At 37.5% G+C, this 16,253-nt stretch overlaps 1 protein-coding gene across 3 annotated transcripts in view; it reads left to right on the top strand.

Annotated features, from left to right (window-relative positions):
• The window catches only part of ANKUB1 (ankyrin repeat and ubiquitin domain containing 1), a 62,470-nt gene that overhangs the window by 17,746 nt on the left and 28,471 nt on the right, over positions 1 to 16,253 (top strand). The window contains exons 3-4 of one of the 3 annotated variants that reach the window (XM_071214563.1): positions 2,179 to 2,309; positions 5,257 to 5,400. In XM_071214563.1, coding sequence (XP_071070664.1) covers positions 2,220 to 2,309; positions 5,257 to 5,400 — 234 coding nt within the window. In that variant the 5' untranslated portion in view covers positions 2,179 to 2,219. Of the gene's footprint in view, positions 1 to 2,148; positions 2,310 to 5,256; positions 5,401 to 16,253 lie in introns of those variants that run through there. The other 2 variants (XM_071214564.1, XM_004472883.3) reach the window with 2 other exon arrangements.

Genomic DNA, 16,253 nt, shown 5'->3' with positions numbered 1-16,253 from the left:
CAATGCACAGTACAATGTAAACTATAATCCATGCTTAGAGGCAATGCTCCAAAATGTGTTCATCAATTTTAATGAATGTACCACACTAATGAAGATATTAATGTGGGAAAATGTGGGAGGTGTAGGGCTCAGGGCATATGGGAACCCCCTTTATTTTTGATGTAACATTTATGTGATCTAAGAATCTTTTTTAAAAAATTTAAAAATGCATTAAAAAAAAAAATAGACTAAGAAGAGGAAAGAAGCAAGCAAGGATGTAGTCTCAGGTAAAGTCCAGCCATGCCCTGACCTTCAGAGATCCTCTTTAGAGTTATCAACCTTGAGATGAGAACCAACTTTTGTAGCCCCTTAGCAGTCATTCATTGGAAAGGGGGTGCCTAATTTCCTTTGCAAGTCATCTCCCATCAACTGAGGGCAAATCTTTGGAGAAGGAGGTACAGTTTTGTGTCCTTAGTAATCAATAATTCACAGCAGCTGGGGGATGCTGAGCAAGGGACCAAAACATCACCAAGCACATCCTACATTAATATACTTTCTACCAAAATGCTGACACCATAGAAAGATAGCATTATGTTGCAATGCATTTGAAGAAAATAAAGCAAAAAGAGGTAAGTTTTGCATTAAAAATCCTTTACCCTTTTTATGTTTTTTCAGTTCCTCAAATTTGTTATAGTTGGAACTTCGGTTGGAAATGAGAAGGGAATCAATTAACAGGCTAATATTTACTAAAGCACCTATCATGTGACTCACAGTGTGTAACTGCTATTTAGAATAAAAAGAAATGTAAGATGAGGAACCTCTCCCAAGTCAGTAGGAATTTCAGAAGGAACACAAAATTCACATATGAAAACCCAATCAGACATAATAGCATTAAATAGGTATATGAAACAGGGATTTCAGAGAGTCGTAGAATTAAGTTCCAGTAAAGCGCTTTCTTTATAAACTTGAGTAATGGTGCTTGGTATCTTCGCTCACTTATTGAGTGGGATTTTATTTTATTTATTTTTTAAGATTTATTTTTTATTTATTTCTTTCCCCTTCTCCATTCCCCCCCCCCCACACACACACACAGTTGTCTGCTCTCTGTGTCCATTCACTGTATGTTCTTCTGTGTCTGCTTGTATTCTTGTCAGTGGCACCCAGAATCTGTGTCTCGTTTCATTGCATCATCTTGCTGCATTAGCGCCACTCCTGGGCAGGTTGCAGTTTTTTTGCATGGGGCGGCTCTCCTTATGGGTCACACTCCTTGCGCATGGGGCTTCCCTACATGGCGGACACCCCTGTATGGCATGGTACTCCTTGAGCACATCAGCAATGCATGTGGGCCAGCTCACCACACAGGTCAGGGGGCCCTGGGTTTGAACCCTAGACCTCCCATGTGGTAGGCGGATGCTCTATCCATTGAGTCAAATCCGCTTCCCTTGAGTGGGATTTTAAATAGTTTCCACCAACACTAAGGGAGGTTGAAGGAAATAACAATGGTAAATTGTTCTAAATAATATAAAGGCAAGGACTAAAAGAAATACCAACTATATTGCGTTGCTACTCAGCAGATTCCATTATATAGAGACGGGAAGAGAAAGCCACAGAGTCATTTGCCTACACACTCATCTCCCTGGTGCAAGTGGGTATTGTTCCGGACCCCGTGGGAGGATTAGAAATACCGCCAGGAGCCAGTACACAAAGTCGTTATGGAAACCAGAGGGCTTGAGCTCAGAGTTATTTACAGAGAATTTTTGGGATTATCACATTCAATAAAATCAACTGTTTTGCTTCACCTGTGCCAGAGCATCTCAATCAAATGTCTATTTTGAAAGGCCCATCAATCAGCAGTATTTGAGTGAATATGGATTCAAGAGTGCATCATTGGTGGTCACATCACAAAAGTGTAATTTCTATGTGACATTCTTGTATTACACATTTGAAGCTTGTTCACACTTGCCTCAGCCAGTATTAAGTTTGCTGGCTTCCGTAATATAGGAACAAGGTGGCTGTTGACTGCTGCCTTCAGCAAAGAAACGTTTTTCTACAATATAGCTGCTCTGTTGCTTGGTATTGCCGAACTGTGGGACTTGTCTCTTCGCGTTCTCACTTCAACTTTGAGGTTACACAGTGACAGCTACCTCTGATTGTCATTTTTGTCCTTAATTGTGAATTGGAATTTCTGCCACTCTCCAGCTAGGTCTTTGAAAGATTTGTATTGAGAAGGCAATTGCACAATGAGGATTTTCATAGCCTTTGAAGGATCTTTCGAACCATTTGATGTTTCAGCCAACGAAACTGTGGAGGCTGTGAAGCTCATGATAAAGGTATGTATTTTGTTCCTGAGCTGATAGGATGTATATTAATTTTCACTGTGCAGCACAGTTTAAAATGATCATGAGGTAGACGTACTATTGGGCATATTTTCAGCAAATGGGGAGCTAAAGCTTTTAAAATATAATTATCTGATTTTATAAAGCTTGATATGAAGGTGGTAACTATGGAGGTGTTGGACTAGAGGACAAACTGAGTCAGTAAATCCTCAGGGAAAAAAAAGTTTCACTTCGCTTTAGGGAACTTGTGGCTTGTGCATCTGCCGGACAGTATAACTGCAATTCTTTGTTAAAGGACATAAATATAACACTAATTCCAAGCTATGTAAGTGAGCACGCTGTTGTCAGATAGATAACTTATTTGTTGAGCAAGCAACTTTTAAGAACCCAAGGATTTGGAGGCTAGAAGGAACTTGAGAGAGTTTCTGGACCACTGTTTCATTTTGCATCCAGAGAAAACTGAAGGTCACAGAGGTTGGTCTTCCCTAGATCACAGGGCCAAAACAAGAAACAAGGTGAGTACAGGACTTTCCTTATAAATTCCTGATCAGTATTCACTCTAAAATGGGAGGAATAATCCAAATATTTGGACCCTGATAATAAAATGGAAATTTAACTTGGAGATGGTCATTCTCCTTTGCCTAAGGACCATTCTTTGAACTATAGTTACATGATATTCTATAGATTACTATTATCTCTGAAATCTGTGTCTTCTAACATAAGGGTGCTTCTCTTTTACGTATCACAGATACTTTTGGCAGTCTAGTGCAACCTATGGTTACCTTCTCAGAATGTCTTTAAATGAAAAAAATAAAATACATAGTATGAAAAGGAAGCCTGTTATATTGAAATGCAATTTTCAAATATTAAAAAACACAACTCAATGACAAAAAGACAAACAACCCAATTTAAAAATGGGCAAAGACATGAATAGACATTTCTCTAAAGAGGATGTACAAATAACCTATAAGCATGTGAAAAGATGCTTAATATCATTAGCCATTACATAATGTTTATTGAAACCACAATAAGATACCACTTCACACCCACTAGAATGGCTAATATTAAAAAAAAATAAAACCAGAAAATAACAAGTGTTGACATGGACACATAGAAATGGAACATCTGTACTTAATTGATGGGAAGGTAAATGGTGCAGCCACTGTGGAAAACAGTTTGGCAATTCCTTAAAAAGTTAAGCTTTTCATATGCCCTGGCAATTCCACTTCTAGTTATATAGCCAAAAGAATTGAGAGCAAGGACATTTGTATACCAATGTTCATAGGAGCATTATTCACAATAGCCAAAGGTGGAAGCAATCCAAGTGTTCTTCAACAGATAAATGAATAAATAAAATGTTATATATATATAATGGAATATTATTCAGTCATAAAAAGGAATGAAGTACTGATACATGCTACAATATGGATGAACTTTGAAGACATCGTGCTGAGTGAAATAAGCTAGACATAAAAGGAAAGATACTATATAATTTCAACTTATATGAAATAATTAGAATAATGCAAATTCATAGAGACAGAAAGTAGATTACTGGCTACCAGGGGTGTGGGGGAGGGAAAATGGGGAGTCAGTGTTAAATGGGGTCAGTTTGGGGTAATGGAAAAATTTTGGCAATGGATGTTGATGATGGTAACACAACATGTGAGTGTAATTAATGTCACTGAAGTGTATGCTAGGTGATTAAAGTGGGAAATGTTATGTTGTATATGTTACCAGGATAAAAATAAATATATTAAAAATAACTTGTGATATAATGACAAGGGAGAGGGTTCTTTATTAGGATATTTTTAAAACTTATTTTTACTTTCATTTTCAAATAATTACAAACTTATGGAAAATTGGCAAACATAATACAAAAATACTACAGAGAATTCCACATACCCATATACCCAGATTTACCAACTTTGAACCTTGCTAAAGTTATTTTTGCTAATACTGTATTTAGAAATTTGGCATTCATGTTCATTAATGAAATTATTCTAAATATTTCTTTCTTTATACTTCTCTTTTCAGCTTTTTTTTCCCTTTATCCATAATTTATTAACATATTAACTTACACATTCTAGGAGTAGATCTAATAACTTGTAAATTTGAAGTAGTGATCAGTATAAATATTTTGGGATATCTGCAAAAACTGTAGTGTGATATAAAATATCTGTGACTTCCATTGGTGACAAAGTCGCAGGCATAGAAAACTACTGTTACTTTGGTCATCTTTTGCCTATTTGCATAACTGAAGGAAAATCTCAATTTCCTTTATAGTTAATAAAAATAAAATGCAATTTTTTGCCCATCTCAATTCCATTCTTAGACATTTGCGAGGTCTATAGACGCCAAATTAAGAACCCTGTCTAATACGTCTTCCCCCTTCTCAAACAATGATTCTCAAGGCGTTAAATGTACACTTTGGACACCATGGTTGATGGTAATAATTTGATGATATTATCTCATAATCTGTAACAAATGTTCTACCACCACAGTGTGGTGTCTTGATGAAGGGGTGTTGAATGGGAATTCTACACATGTGCATGTTTATTCTGTAAGTTTACAACTTCTGTAATGAAAATACATTTAAAAAATAATAATAGGTTGGGTTGGGGGAAAATACATCAAATGTAAGATACAGACTATAGTTTGCAGAAATATTTTGATGATATTCTTTCGTAATTTGTAGCAAATGTCTCACAACAGTGCAAAGTGTTGGTGTGGATTGACGTATGAGACACCTATGGTGTTTATGCATGATTGTTTTGTGGGTTCACAACTTTTTCTACACACTTATTGTTTATATGTGTTCATGTATGAATAATATACTTCAACAAAATTTTAAAAAAAGAAAGATTTAGAAAAAAAAGGCATTACATTGCTGGTTTAGTAATGCAGAAATGTTTCTACATAATGTGCTATTGATTTTTTTAAGGATTATTTCCACATTCCTCTCTCTGAGGACAAACAAGGCAGGCGGTATCTGGAGCTAATGTATGCTGGAGCAGCTCTAAAGGACAGTTGGAGCCTTGCTGATATCGGAATATCTTTCTGTTCAACTCTCAAATGCTTTGTTCAGGTATGGTAATCAGAAGATCATTTGTCTATGTAGTTTGCCTAACTTGTACATTCAACCTAAGTTGTAGCTAATTGACCCAACACAATTTCATAACCTAGAACAAGGTTTTCCCTTCTTCCCTTTTCCTCTCCATTTGTACATTTGGTTTTAACATGATTTGTGTGCTATAAGGGGAAGGAAGTAAGGAGTGGAGACTGGGTGGAATTCCCCTTCATTTTCCCCTCCTCCTTCTCTCCACTAGCTCCCCTGCTGCTCGCCCCATCCAGTCATCACAGAACACACTACTAGCCAATACTGGAACAAAGCCAAGAGGTAGATCTGGAATATTCATGTGGGAGGAAGAGGATTAGGTCAGTGCAATGGGTCTACAATGATTAGAGGCAGTGCAGAGAGAATAGGGAAGCAATTCTCATTAAGAATAAAAAATGAAAGGCTAGTTTCTACACCCAAATCAAGCTAGAGTAGCCGTTCATGAACAGTGCATGGAGCCTTCTCCCATTATAGAGTATCTCGAACCAGAGGTGCTTAACTTCAGATCCATGGCTGTACTTGAGAAACTTACAGAACCCTAAAATCACAAAATATGCAAAATTATGTGCTTGGAGATTTTCTGGGTAGAGTATCCACAACTTTCAAGAGTTTCTTAAAGGGACAGGTAGCCTAAAGAGTTGAAGAAGAGCTGCCCAAGGTTAGAAATACTAGTCAGTATATACTATTTCTTTACCTCATATGAAGACATGACCCCAGCCTCAATGAGTGTAGTAAAGGACATATTCTCCACTAAATGAGGCACTAATTTTCTCATAGTCAGCATTTTAAAATGTTTTCTACAGTAGCCAAAGCTAACTCTTTTTCTTCTAATAAATTTTACTGATTAATTAAGTGGGAAGTTGACGCTTAACAGGAATACTCTCCAATATTTATTGTTAAGTAATAAAGACAAATCACAGAATAATAAGGATCGAATGATCCCATTTATGCCACCAAAAGACCACACTTATATGTGTGATTTTAATGTTCTATGGTCATTTATTCATGTATTTTGTAATTGTGAAAAATGTTAGCCAAAAAAGGAAATAAAACAACTCTGATTTCTTCCACTTTTCTTCTTCTGTTAGCTATTCAGAAAATTTTAGTATAATATAATACTTTTTTAAGTACACCAAATTCCATGTAGTTTCTTAGATGTCTTCTCTTTCTATCTTTAAATATATTTACATACTACTTTTTTTTTGTACTGCGGAAGATCTATCCTCTAAAAGTTCCTGACGTTTTCCAGTGCCAGTAATGATGTTCAAGATATTTTTGCTGTTTGCTTGCTTAGAGATAGTGGTATAATTCAATACCAATATGTGAGCTGGCTGGAGAAATCTGATTGAATCATGATTGTTCAGGGATGTAGATAAAATATGTTGAGAGTATGAATAGGATACTTTTATTTAACTAAGGACTGGCTTTATTTTTATTTTTTAGAAATTTTAATTTTATTCAGTTTAGGTAATATATTCACATGGTGCTCAATCAAAAGGTACAAAAGGATATACAGTAAAATTTCTCCTTCTCACTCCAGCCCCTGATTCCCTTATCTGGAGACCATCTATATTCATAGTTTTGTTTACAAAAAAAATTCACAATTCTGATAAAACATCATCTATCACAGTGATGCAAGCTGCCTTTGCAGAACTTCAACCTTTTCCTGGTGTTCTAAGCTGCTAATAGCAAGCATAGAAAGTAGAGGTAAATTTACTCAAGAGAGCCGAGGCAGAATATAATTATAAATCACAGAACTCACCAATACACAGGGTTTAATTAAAAACCCTCAAGTTTCATGGAAACCTTACTGATCTTAATTGTCACATCCATGAGAATCAAATTTAGAGAATTGTTTTTGGAAGGTAAATATCTTGAAAAAATATTATTTTCAAAATATATAGGGCTTGCAAAAGCCCTACGTTTTGGTTTCCATCTTAACTTTGTTCCTGTTTAGAACAGGTGATAAAATCAGCCAATTCCAAACCCCCATGATTTTACTGTATGTATGATAGTAAAAAATTAGCTTAAACACCAAAAATTCTGCTTGAAAATTTCCCGTGCCTCAAAGAATGCAGTCATACCAGCTCTGTACTGTTTGATCTAAGATCTCAGGTAACCAACAGTTGCTCTCTAGATCATGTTATTCGTTTCATTGCGTAGTTAGATGTATACAAATATAAGCAGTACTTTTCCTATTTAACTGATCACTATGTTACTTTATGCAAGCTAGACCTACCTTCTGAGAATCTAGGAAAGCTAGAGTCTATTTATTTTGGTACAACTTAGAAATATCATTATGTGGACCAAAAACCTTTGCAAAATTCAAAAATGGCAAGTGGGTGATTTTTCTTTTTAACAAAGGACAAATAGATAAATAGATATTATGTGCCATGAGATAAATCAAAATATTTGGTTTCTTTTTTTGTATTTGTGTTTTTGTGGGAGTTACAAGCTTTATGTGTATGAAAAGAGGGAAAGGCAGATGGATAATGAGGTCTTCTACCCTTAATGCATTTTTGAAATAGTACATTTTCCAGTTTCCCTGCATATTTTATTTTCTCCTTTTACTGTCATGGAAACGCATTTGGAAAAAAATAGGGGGTTGACGTAAAGGTAGAAGGGAAAGAATAGTACCTTAACATTTTACTCTTTGGAAAAGAACTACCATATAAGCCACAGGAAATATTTTCTTTGCCTTGTTATCTCCAAGTTCTGTTAACACCGTAGGCAACCCTTCCCATTCATTGCTGCTATGCTGTTGAAGTTCACCCGTGCCTATAAACCATGGCGTGAGGCGCACGGCAAAAGCCTAAGTTATTGCCAGACTTGTGGAGGTGCTATCACACTTGGATTTGCCTCCTCCATTCTAATCTGGAAACCATAGCTTGAGTTTTGTTCACTGTTAGGACCCAGTACCTAGAATAGTGCCTGACACATAGTAGGCTCTCCATAAATATGTGTTGAATGAATGAGATGATAAAGGCCTTGAAAAGCAAAGTATGAAAATCGCTTCACAGCAAGGCTTTCGATGCTCTTCAGGCATTGGATTCCTTCTCTTACTGTGGCATCTGTCCTTCCTCTCTACCCTCAAGGCAAGGTGCTCCTTAGTGTTCTGGGCCTTTTCCTACTCAGTGTCACGATTCTTAGTTGCAAGCAGCAGAAACAAACCCTGTATAATCTAAACAGAAAATACACACCTTGAAAGCCTACTGAGTAGTTCACAGCATTGACAGCAAGACTGAAGATATCAGGCTCAGAGATAACGTAACCAGAAACAGCACCAAAAGCATGCCCCGGAAATCGTCCAGAACCACATACCAGAAATAGCACTACCACCCCTTAGCGCTGGATGAGGGCACTGAACCGCACCGCCAGCTTCACTGGCTTCCTTGAAGGCTCAGACCTGCCACTGCCAGGGAAGATTCCCTGTGTCTCCTGCTCCTCTGCTTTAGTGGCTCCTAATTCAAGGTGTAGGGAGCCGGGTACGTACACTTCATGAGCTGAGAAGCGACAATCTGGAAGGTTGTCCCTTTTAGAATACCTCCCTAGGCACACCCTTCTGGTTTCTCTGTCTCTTTCTCTCTCTCTCTCTCTTTTTTTTTTTTTTTTTTTTTTGTGGTAGGGGGACAGGGGATTGAGCCCAGGACCTCTTATGCAGGAAGCCTGCACTCAACCACTGCGCCACATAGGCTCTCCCGAGTTGGTTTTTTCGTTTGTTTGGAGCTTGTTTTTTGGTTTGGTTTTGTAGGAGGCTCTGGATATAGAACCCACATCTCCCGTGTGGTAAGCAGACAGTCAACCACTTGAGCCACCTCCGCTCCCCTCCCTGCCTCTTTCCACGACCTAGCCTAAGTTAATCCCTTCTGACCTCCTCAGAATGTGGTGAGAAGCTGTTTCATGGTTAGAAATCGGTTAAGTGTGGAACCACTGCATAGATGTCCATGAGACAAGATGGAGAAATGTGTACTATATTGGCAATGTCTAAAATCTATTGAAAATGGATAAACATTTTAGCTTTCAAAAGACACTGTTAAAGTATAAGCACCCAAACCTAGGAGAAGCATAATATCAAATTTACATTTTGAATATATTTTTTAATACAAAACATGTATAAACATGTTTAATTGTGATATTTTATACGTGAAAATGTGTTTCTGAAAAATGGCAATATTTTCTAAGCTGGACCATCGTGAAAAGTATGTTTAAAAAAGTATGGTAAAAAAAAAAAAGTTTTTTTAAATGTAGTGTCCTGGACTCCAAATATAACTCTACAGGATGACTATAGTACAAGTAGAGAAGTTAATCAAGACAAATCCATTGAAAGTCTCTTCGTTCAACAAAAACAAACCTTATTTCCTCTTTTTGTCCACTGTGAGATAATTAGGGCAAATTTCTGCTTCGTTGATGCTGCAAGTCCCAAATGGCAAAATATTAAAAAGCAGAACTTGTGAAAAAGCACGACAGTGTTTAAAACTTGCATTAACTTCTTTTTGTCTGTTTCTCTTTACCTTTCCATATTTTATTGTTAGAGGTATTTACCTGTAGCTCACATTTGTTATTTGAAGACAAAGTAGAATTACTTTCATGATGTAGATCTGTATATTTGTTTTTGTTGAAAAGAAAGACACTTTATATTTGACAATGATTTTTTTCAGAATATATGAGCGAGGTATCATATAGAGAGGTAGATGTTTTCTCTTATGTGGATAAGGTGAGCTAGCAAGTTGCTATTAATTAGCATCTACCTGCTCCTTGTCTGTACAACCAATGGGAAGATGTGCCCCCAATTTGTGTTGTCATTAGAACTTAAAATGGTTTGCCCATAAAACAATGTTTATAAAATGGTGGTGATGTAGAGTTAAAATAGTGCAAAGAGAACTATGTGCAAGGAACAATATTTTTAAATGGGCTCTTTATTTTGGCCTGGGAAGTCATTTGCCATTTATTATTCTTTGGTAAAAGGGGCCTGGGTACCAAAATAAATGAACAGAATCTGTTGGCTTTAATTTTCTTGAGACTTGTGTACCTGGCTTTATTAATAATTAATGATCTTTTCTTCTTTGCACTTTTGAATTTTATCTAAAGATTAACATATATTTTGTAATTCTCCCTTTTTACTGCTTGTTCCAGAGTCAGTTATTATATATGTATATTTAAATAATAGATAATTATCTTTAGAGATATAAATATATGTTTATTCATATTTTAAGAAACTCCTTAACTAATCTCTCTAAAATCATATTGTTGGTTAGCTATTAAGGTGACTTGGACATTCACTATTTTGGTTGTTTGTTATGCATTTAATTTCAAAACATATAAATTAGGCCACACACCCATATGCACAATCTATAGGCAAATTAGAGTAATCTTAAAAGAAATAAGGCACAAAAGAAATAAAACACAGTTATCATATAAAATGTAACTATTCTCTCCTTCTCACTATCTTTTTACTAAGTTTTTGTAAGAATTTCTGCCTGCCCATAACTATTACATGAATTTTCTTGGGTGGATACTTGCCTTATTGAGTATGGTGAAAGTGAAAGGGTGAATCCTATATCTTTTTTTCTTTCTTAACATTTTATTTTGAAATGCTTTCAAACTTACAGGAAAGTTACAAAAATAATACAAATCCCCTACAGAGAACTCCAGCATACTCCTACCATCCCAGTCCCAATATCCAGATCCACCTATTTCCACATGTTGCCACATTTGGCATATCATTCTCTGTCTGTCTGTCTACTTATCTATCTAGCAATTCATCCATTTTCTAAACACTTGAGTATAGATTGTATACATCATCCTCCTTGAACACTTAATACTCCCATGTGCATTTCCTAAGAACAAGGATATTCACTTATGTAACCACTTAAATGCAGTTATCAAATTCAAGAACTATAACACTGATATAAAGTTTACAGTCTATATCCCAATTTCTTTATATAGCCCAATAAAGTCCCTCTGGGCCTTTTCTCCTCCCTTGCTATCCCATCCAAAATCATGCATTATATTTAATCATCATTGTCTCTTTAGTTGCTCTTTCTTTTTTTTTTTTAATGGTGGGAACATACATACAACATAAGCTTTCCCATTTCAGCCACCCCCAAGCATACCATTCAATGGGATTGATCAAATTCACAATATTGTGGTACCCTCACTACCTTCCATGACTAAAAATTTCCCATCTCTCCTAACAGAAAACCTATACCCATTATGCATTAACTTCCCATTCCCCTTGCCCCCACCCCTGTCTCTATGAGCTTACTTACATATTTGCCAATATTTTCTTTGAAATTAACATGGGGCTTAAATTTAACATTTCTAAATCTATAGTAATTTTGTTTCTTTTGATACCAACAACTTCAATAGTATACCCCTCTTTCTGTCCCCTCCAACTTTCTGTAGTTCTTGTCACTGATCCATGCCTCCCTATATCTGTCCAAAACCACTGATTTATCATTGCATTTTAGACCCTGTAGGAAGTGAAAAGTGGAATTGCAAACCAAGAATTCAAATAGTACTGGCATTTATATTACCCATGTTGTTATTCTCACTGGAGATCTATTTCTTCATGCAGCTTTGATCTATTGTCAATTGTCCTTTTCTTTCAACTTTCAGAACTCTCTATAGCATCTCTTCAGGGCCTGTCTAGTGGTGATAAACTCCCTCAGTTTTTGTTTATCTGGGAATGCCTTCACCTCTCCCTCATTTTTGAAAGGTAGTTTTGCCACATATGGAATTCTTGCCTGGAAACTTTTTGCTTTCAGCACTTTAAATATGCTGTTTCACTCTCTTCTTGCCTCCATGATTTCTGATGAAAAATCTGCCCATGAAAAATTGGCACTTAATCTTATTGCAGTGTCCTCCCTCTGTACATGACATGTTGCTTATTCTTGTGGCTTTCAGAATTATCTTTGGCATTCAACAGTTTGATTACAATATGCCACAGCATAGGTTTATTTGGGTTTATCTTGTTTGGAGTTGTTGAGTGTTTTGAGTGTGTTTATTCATATGTTTCATTAGATTTGGGAAGTTTCAGCCATTATTCTTTGAATATTCTCTCTACCCCTCTTTCTCTTTCTTCTTCTGGGACTCCCACATTGAATATATTGGTATGCTTGGTGGTGTCCCTCAGGTTCTTCAGGCTCTGTGATGGTTAGTCTAATGTGTCAACTCAGCCAGGTAATGGTGCCCAGTTGTTTGGTCAAGCAAGCACTGGGCTAATTGTAAAACAGGGGCATTTCATGGACTTTAATCATCACTGAGTTGATTGCATAGATGACTGGTTACAACTACAATTAACTAAGAAGATTGCTGTCAGCAACGAGAGATGTCTCATCCAATCAGTTGAAGGCCTTAAAAGGGGAAGTGATTTCAGCATTCAGAAGGGGAATTCTGATCTTTACTTCAGACAGCCAGTATCTCCTGGGACTCATCAAGGATCTTCATCGGAGCTCCTGGTTTGCAGACTGTCCTGCAGATTTTGGACTTATGCATTGCCATGGTCACATGAGGCGATTTTATAAAATCTCTTACTGTTTACAGATATCTCCTGTTAGTCCTGTTTCCCTAGAGAACCTTGACAAATAGTCTCTTCGCTTTTATTCTTTCTTCTTTCTACAACTCAGACCAAAAGATTTCAATTTCCTTATCTTAAAGTTCACTGATTCTTTCTTCTGCCAGCTCCAATTTGCTTTTAAACCTCTCTAAGAGTGATAGATGGATAAATGATAGATAGATGGATAGACAGATGGATAGATAGATAGATAAGTAAAGTAATGGAATATAATCTATGGAATAAACTAGGAATCCATTTTTAAAAAAAACCTCTAAGGAATTTTAAATTTCTGTTTCTGTTGTTTTCAGCTCTGTTTGGTTCCTTTTCATAATATCCATCTCTCTTCTCTTTGTGTTCATCCATCATTTTCCTGATTTCCTTTAGTTCTTTGTCCATGTTTTCTGTTATCATTTTTGAGCATATTTAAGGGCCATTTTAAAAGTCTTTGTTTGGTATGTCCCAGGTCTGGTCCTCCTAAATGATAATTTTTAATGCTTTAATCTTCTCCTTTGCTTGAGTCATTGCTTCCTGTTTCTTTGTATGTTTTGTAACCTTTTGTTGAAACCTGGACATTTTGATATTTTAGTATGTTATTGCTAGAATTTAGATTCTGAGACATCTATTCCTTAAGCGTGTATCCACTTAGTGTTATGACAGAGCTTTTCTTGATTGTCAGGAGCTAAGAGGAAAAAAAATAAGGAAAAAAAGAAAACATATTTTCCAGTCTTTGCAGATTGACTTGGTTAAGTACTCTTCTTCAGAGATATCTATACAATGAGTTTAAAGAATAGCTCAAGACCAAATCGATGGAGCCATCCTGATCCTTTGAGCACATGCATCTGGTCCTGGGCACACACACATTGACCCTAAGAATTCCTCTGTCTACATGGCTAGGAACGTCCCCTCTTTCCTAGGAAACTTTCCTCATGGTCCCAGGCATTCCACTATATATCACATACCTAGTAATCCTAAACAGCATGACTTGACTGCTCTCCCACAGCATTCTGTAGGAGAATTCTCTGAGCTGCCTTCTAGACATAGGGAGTTCTGGAATGGTAAATCCCTTAGGCTACCACCAGACAGATTAGGTCAGACATACAAAAATGGTCCCATGGTGTGCACAAGGGTTACTCTGCTCCTTCTGGAACTGGGATGAGGGTCCTGCACTGGGAAGGTGGGCCTGCTCTGCGCCAAGCTGATGAGGAAATGAGTGAGATGACAGGGTGCCAAGAAATCCTACCGCTAAATAGCCTTTTTCTTGAATTGGCATTCGCCCCATTATTGCAGTCCTTTGTCTGTTTTCTGGAGCTTTGAGAAAGATGTGTCTGCCAGTTCTTGCTTGTTATTCAAAGCTTCTGTGAGGGGACAGAACCTTGAAGCATCTCACTCTGCTATCTTGATTGGGGCAGGGCTAAATCCTGTATCCTTTTTATTTTTGTTGAGTGGATTTATGAAGATCCATTGAGAAAAATTATTCTATGGACTTTAGGCATAGGTTGCAGCTCAGCTTGCAGGGCTGGTTTAGGTGCAGTGGGAGAGGGCCGGTGCTGGGGATGTGTTAAACAACAGGACAGATTAAACTCTAAGCCCTGGTACTGTGGGTGTGAAGGCACTTGTAAGTGGGGTCCTGGAAGATCCTAAATTAGGCCAAACTGAATCAGGTTAAGCCTTAATCCAATATGACTGGATTCTTTATAAGCAAAGGAAATTTGGATGCAGAAAGAGATGAAAGGAGACAGAAGAGAGGTACGGACCGAGCTATGGATGGCTGGCAAGCCACCACCAGAATGCTACAGACTTTGGAGAAAACATGGCTTGCTGATACATTGATTTGGGGCTTCTAGCCTCCAAAAGTGTGAGACAATAAATTCCTGTGGTTTAATCCAGAACGCTCTGTGGTGTTGGTCATTTAACCTTGGCAAAGTAAGACAGTCACAGCATCTACAACTGATAAATTGAGATTCCCTGAAACGGGCCCTAGACCAAAGCCTTGCAGACTTAAAATTTCATCAGAGGTTAGCATGTTGAGTAGATCGTGGCAATGTATTATCTGGGAGGAGAGGAATGAATTTAGTGTATTGTAAGCCTGCAGCAGGAGGAACCAGAGACAAATTTCCACGGAAGAAAAGGGAGAAGGGAACATGGGCGTGGGGGGGCCAAGATGAGATGGTGACTAGATGGAACACTTATTAGACATTTTTTTTTTAAAGATTTATTTATTTATTTATTTAATTCCCCCCCTCCCCTGGTTGTCTGTTCTCTGTGTCTCTTTGTCCACTTCTGTTGTTGTCAGCGGCACGGGAAGTGTGGGCGGCGCACTTTCTTTCGCGCTGGGCGGCTCTCCTCGTGGGAGCACTCCTTGCGTGTGGGGCTCCCCTACGTGGGAGACACCCCTGCGTGGCAGGGCACTCCTTGCACGCATCAGCACTGCGCATGGGCCAGCTCCACACGGGTCAAGGAGGCCCGGGGTTTGAACCGCGGACCTCCCATGTGGTAGACGGTTGCCCTAACCACTGGGCCAAGTCCGTTTCCTTATTAGACACGTTGAAGGCAGTAGCCAGCTTCGCCATTTGCTCACGGCCCCTTTCCAAGAACCCTGAACTGCTAGAGCACTCGGCGCAGCACCATCCACTTACCTCTGCCAACAGGGCATTGAAGAGAAACGTTACCGTGAATCTTCTAAAGAGGAAGTAAACCCAGTTTCATTTTCATAGAAAAGTGAAAACGTTAGTAATCTTTTCCTCCCTGCATCTCACCCCCACCTTGTTTTCCCCATTTCTGTGTTTTTAGTTTTGGTTTAATTCGTTTAACTGTGGTTAACAAAAGGATTAAGATTTCCTCAAACTTTCTGTCTTAACTCTACTTCAGGTATCTCAGTCACACTGGCTTTCCTATTTAGATTGCAAAATAAAGAGAAGAAAAAAAAATTAAACTTATTTAGATTTAAAAATTTAAAAATTTAAACTTATTTAGTACTTCCCTTTTTAAATCATAAGAGTAAATACAGTTGTTGTTTTTTAAAGCCAAACGACACATACAATGAAATGCTTAAAATGATAAACAAAACTCTCCTCCCACTCTGAACTCAGTTCCACTACTCAGAAATAACCTTGCAGAAAGGATTTTTTAAAATTGGCTTGAAGGGTTAGATTCTACCCCATTTCCAAATGAAATTGCAGCAAAATGGAGCAATTGTTTCTAAATGAACTCCTTTGTAAGCACAGTGGATGTAAATTACAAACACTCCTCTCCTGTGTCCAGGGTC

The sequence above is a fragment of the Dasypus novemcinctus genome, chromosome 4, assembly GCF_030445035.2.
Source record: "Dasypus novemcinctus isolate mDasNov1 chromosome 4, mDasNov1.1.hap2, whole genome shotgun sequence".
Lineage (NCBI taxonomy): Eukaryota > Metazoa > Chordata > Mammalia > Cingulata > Dasypodidae > Dasypus > Dasypus novemcinctus.
Note: the sequence above shows the minus strand (reverse complement) of the source record. Positions and strands in the feature narration are given on the sequence as shown.